General features: G+C 40.9%; 1 protein-coding gene across 1 annotated transcript; it reads left to right on the plus strand.

Annotated features, from left to right (window-relative positions):
• The first annotated feature begins 281 nt into the window (after positions 1-281).
• LOC125530798 (probable protein phosphatase 2C 67) lies at positions 282-5,164 on the plus strand. Its single transcript, XM_048695198.1, has 6 exons — positions 282-494; positions 1,242-1,656; positions 1,728-1,836; positions 2,684-2,720; positions 3,742-3,786; positions 4,464-5,164. The coding sequence occupies exons 2-6, from the start codon at positions 1,310-1,312 to the stop codon at positions 4,772-4,774; spliced, it is 849 nt and encodes a 282-aa protein (XP_048551155.1). The 5' UTR covers positions 282-494; positions 1,242-1,309; the 3' UTR covers positions 4,775-5,164.
• Positions 5,165-5,365: the final 201 nt, after the last annotated feature.

Here is a 5,365-nt window from a genome sequence, read left to right on the forward strand (position 1 = left end):
AGGGGAGGGGCTCTGAGGAAAAATGTTGGGGGCCAAAAGGAGAAAACAATGGAGTTACCAAAGCAGCCCTTTTCTGTTCATGTGGCAGGGGTAAAACAGAAATATCGCATAGTTAAATTTTCGGACGCGAGATATTTCCATCAGGTGCAGATGAGCCCGAAGTCAGAATTGGGTATTCGGTTTTTTTAGACATGGATATTCGGTTTTTTAAGCATTTTTGCAGATCGCAAGTGGCCCATTTAAAGTTGGGCTAGACTGGACCTTCTTCTACTAGCCCACAGTCCAGACGAGACGTGACCACTTGTTTATTATCGTCCCATTAGCTCAAAAAAAATAATCTTGTTATCGTCCCATCGATTCCCCACCAGCCAAGCCCCTCGCTACCTCCGCCGCTCCTCGCCGGCGACATCGGTGAGCGTACGGACCCGCCCGTGGCCCCGAGATACAAATTCCGCCATCCCCGGAGGTCACCTTTCATCACCATCCGAGTTCTGGTGAGCCCGCCGTTGCTCGCCTGCTAGGCTCTATCCTTTTTGTTGTCTTACTGGCACTTGTTGGGGGTTCCTCCATTGGTAACACCTCAAGATTTGCTGATATTTTGCGGTTTGCCTGTTCGATTCCAAAAGAAAAGTCTGTTGTTGGTAGCTGCTTGGTAGATGGAGGCGCTCCTTTGATTCTAGGACCAGTCTCGGAGCCATAATGGGAAGCAAGGCTGTACATATCGCGTCGTGTCAGCGCGTGGTTACCCCATAGAATCATTCGATATGTAGTTGCTTCAATGGCACAACTTCATTGAACTCCCTAGGTTTCTGTGTTGTCTGAATCTAGTTAGGGCAATATGTTGTTTGATGTGGGTTGACGACCTAGTAATCGGTCCTTTTTTTTGTTGGGAAAATAGGAACAAAGTTGTAGCTTTGATTTTGAAGGAACATCGATTATCATTTCCATATATCAATTTAGTCTATCTGTGTGAGCATGTATTAATGTTTCGCTGATATCTTCGTATAGGCATTTTAGATATGCAGGGTTGTTATTAGTAAGTACTTATGCTACTTATGAGATCCATGACGCAACTAAGTTGGTGGGTTGTTTCTTGTTTAGCTTGCCTCCTTGCTATTAGTTTGCCAAAGCATATCTTTCTTCGGCTACCACCCAGTTAGCGCCCTCCATTTTCCCGTCAAACCTTTGTTTTTAGCTTCTACTAGGCAACATTTCCTGACATTTATGTGTTGTTCATCCAGTGGTGCCTTAAATTGGTGAAATCGATACACGGCTATTGGAAACTTTAGAGTTTAGTCTCATCATATTCATGAGTCATCAAAAGCGTGAAGCCAGTTCTAGCAATGAAGATTGGGCATCAAAACGCCCAAAAGGTGCTGCCACTTCTACTGAAAAGGATTGTCAAGTAGAGACTGCTAGTTCTCAAGAAACGAATGGTGAAAAGAGAGACACCTCTCAAAAGGGAAGCAACTTGCCGCTAGACCCATGCATCTCGGATGAGAAATCCGCAACCATCTCGGAAGTTCCAAGTCAGCAAGAGATGATACTAACTAGTGTTGAAGCCGATGCTGCAGAAGACAAGGGCTGCAGGCATACAATGGAGGATGCCTGGGTGGTGCTTCCTGATGCTAGCATGGGATCTCCTGGAAATTTGAGGTGCCCCTCTTTCTCTTCATATTAATTACTTGCATGCAATGTATGTATCTAATGTAGGTAGCTTGATGCAGATCTGCACATTTTGCAATATATGATGGGCATGGTGGCCGCTTGGCCGCGGAGTATGCACAGAAGCACTTACACCCGCATGTTATTGCTGCAGGATTACCACGTGAGTTGGTCTGTTCACATTGTCTGCTTCTGTTCAATGTTTTCATTAATCATTAGTATGTTATGATGTATTTGTTCTGTCTTCAGTTGCTCGTACTGAGGGGTGCAAGCGGCATCCCGCTTCTTCCCATGAAACTCATCAATTAGTTCATAATCTGCTCATCACTTGCTTAAAATTAACACTACACTTGTACTATGGTATTGTCCGGTAGCCCGCCCTGCTTGCAATTTTTCTCGTGCAGATGGATTTTTTCTTACCTATTTTTTTCATTTTTTTTAGTGCTACACTCAGATGGTTTCTTTGCATCCTCCTTGGAATGGTGTTTCAGTGACACTTTTCCTAATGTTTTCTTCTGCTTCTTTGTCTATTCAACTACTGTCTCATTGGAGTTTTAGTAATTTCTATCCTCATTATTTTCTTCTCCTTCTATGCCTACTCAACTGCTGTCTCTTCTTAGTAATTTTTATCCTCATTTTTTCTTCTGCTTCCATACCTATTCAACTAACGTCTCCCTTGAATATCTTTGTGTGCAATGAAGGCGAAACTTTTCATGATAGCTTCCATTTATGATTATGCACTTCACATCTTCTCCTTTGGCCTGGTCGATGAGGAATTGATATCTATTAGATCACTTGACCATTTATTGCTTCTTGACATCAACTCCTCACTGAGTGCTAACTTTTGGACTTTCAATTTGTACAAAATTAAGTTTATGCCTTCTATTTTTTGTTTATTTTGATTAGGAGGCCATTTCATGAGTAATTCATGTTCAAATTAACTTGCATGATTCTGATATTCCAGTTGTGTTTATTCTGTTGTTGGCCATTTAACTAATATTGATATATTGTCTTGCAGATGAATGTTAAAGTGGCAAAGAAGGCCATTATTGAAGGTACTCCCTCCGTTTCTTTTTTACTCCGCATATAAGATTTGGTAAAGTTTGACTAAATTTATATAAAAAAATATGAACATCTACAATATTAAAACTATATTGTATGAAAATACATTTTGTGGTGCATCTGATAATATTGATTTCATATTGTCAATGTTTATATTTTTTAATATAAAGTTGGTCAAACTTTACAAAGCTTGACTTTGACCAAACCTTATATGCAGACTAAAAAGAAACGGAGGGAGTATTTAGTACATGAAATTCTTCTCTTGTCTAGACTCTAGACCATAACAGCGCTAATGATAATAATTAGAAGAGCCCTTCTACTAGTTTCATCGCTGTACTTCGTAATTTTCATTATGCATACATAAAAAAATGGTCTTTATCTTATTCAAGGATCAAATTGATTCTATATTTCTGCACTAACATGGAAGGCAGCCTTGGCCCTTATGGGCTGTTTGGTTTTCACCTGGGTGCGCCCTGCCATTCATGGGCGAGCCAATTAATTGACGCAGCATCTGTCCGCCCCGCACTTGCCAACTTTTTGGCGTCAAATTGAACTGGGGGAGCCGGAGTGGGCTGGGTGTACCAAAATATTGGCTCCCATCCAAACGGGAAGCCAGGCTTGGTCAACGACCAATTATTTGGATCGTCAGTTGAGGGCTGCAATCCAAACAGCCCCTTAATCCTTGAGCATGTTACATGCTGGTGAGGTTATCTTAGAATTCATAAGATATTTCTCAGTTTCTGTAACTGTCATTCTAGAATAAATGTATTGTATGGAAAATGGCAATGGGGATTGCCATCTTGTATGTGATTTTCAGCTTTTGAGTCGACATGATTTTAGTTCTGCTTTGCACTAGCATTTTGCCAGTACAGCATATTTTTTTTCTTCTGTGCTTCTATGGTGCCTTTTTGCTCTTTGGTTCTTCTTATTGCTCATTCAATGTTCTTCCATTTTAAGTTTGTTTGTTATTTTTATACCACTGATTTATCTTGACCTAATGCTTATTGTTTGTAGGTTTCCGTAAAGCTGATGAATCACTACTGCAAGAAAGTGCTAAAGGTAAGAAATTATGGTCTCAACTTTCATCATTTGTTCCTCTGCAATTTCCAGTCTTTGTGACGCCAGTTTGCCCAGGCACTCTTTTTCTGACTGGCTGGTTAGACTAACTTATAAAATGATGTAGAGGGTATCCTACGTACAGTAGATCTTTCCTTGGCTCATAAACCACCTCCTTGTGGTAAAAAACTGAAGCTGATGGCTGGTGCTTCGTGTGTGTCTAGGCAAGGAAGGGTGCTATAAACTTCTATAGTATTCCACTAGCGGACCAGTTGAGCTAGGCCAGCTTTGCAGCCAATCTCCACTATTATCTTTCTTCCTTTTACCTATATCTCTTTCTTCTCCCTTGCAATTGGTGGCTTTCTAGGCACTGCCTATGTGCATCTAGATGGTCACCGATCACCCCGCCCAAGAGCTATCACTTTTTCTGAACCTTGGCTGATGCTTTGAGCTAAAGATAGGTAAATCAACACAATGACATAGCGTGAGCCTCAGTTCTTACAGTGACTAGGATAACCTCTTAGTTATGATGGCAAATTGACAATAGTAGACATTTTGTTGTACCAAGTAAGCAGGGCCTAGAAAGATGGCAGTGTCGGAAAACTATTATTTAAGTTTATTTCTTTCTTATTGGTTGCTTCTCTCATGATATTAATAGTACTCACGTGTCTTGTCTATAGGAAACTGGCAAGACGGCGCAACAGCTGTATGTGTTTGGGTCTTGGGACAGACGGTAAGTTTACAGTACCAGAGATTTTCTTCATTATGCACAACCTATTTTGCACCGTCATACTCTGGAATTCGTTTTGGTTATCCAGTTTGGAGTTTGTATGGAATCAGGGTCTATGAGATTATTTGTTCCTTTATTAAATATATACTTCCATTCACCCAGTTGGAGATACTGTTCATCAGTGTCCCCTTGATTAATTATTTTTATATCACATGCCTACCTTCAAGGCAGCATAACTCTCGCATAATCGACCTTGACTAATCTACCAACAACATAATTAACTCGTTGGTTTCTCTTCTCATGCGCAACAAACTCTAATTATGTGGTGTTATCTTGTTGGTACGGAATGCTCGTGCTTGATTTGAGATGCATAATTTGTTCATTTTGCAAATTTTTACGTGTGAAATCTCAATCCTTAATTTTACACTCCCTCCGTTCCAAAATATAAGGTGTACTAGGTTTTTCAAAAGTCAAACATGTGCATGTTTGACCAAGTTTTGAGAAAAAAGTACCAATATCTACAGTACCAAATTTGTATCATTATATCCATCAACAACAACAACAACAACAACAACAACAAAGCCTTTAGTCCCAAACAAGTTGGGATAGGCTAGAGGTGAAACCCATAAGATCTCGCAACCAACTCATGGTTCTGGCACATGGATAGCAAGCTTCCACGCACCCTTGTCCATAGCTAGCTCTTTGGTGATACTCCAATCCTTCAGGTCTCTCTTAACAGACTCCTCCCATGTCAAATTCGGTCTACCCCGCCCTCTCTTGACATTCTCCGCACGCTTTAGCCGTCCGCTATGCACTGGAGCTTCTGGAGGCCTGCGCTGAATATGCCCAAAC

Source organism: Triticum urartu, unplaced genomic scaffold, assembly GCF_003073215.2.
Source record: "Triticum urartu cultivar G1812 unplaced genomic scaffold, Tu2.1 TuUngrouped_contig_6566, whole genome shotgun sequence".
Lineage (NCBI taxonomy): Eukaryota > Viridiplantae > Streptophyta > Magnoliopsida > Poales > Poaceae > Triticum > Triticum urartu.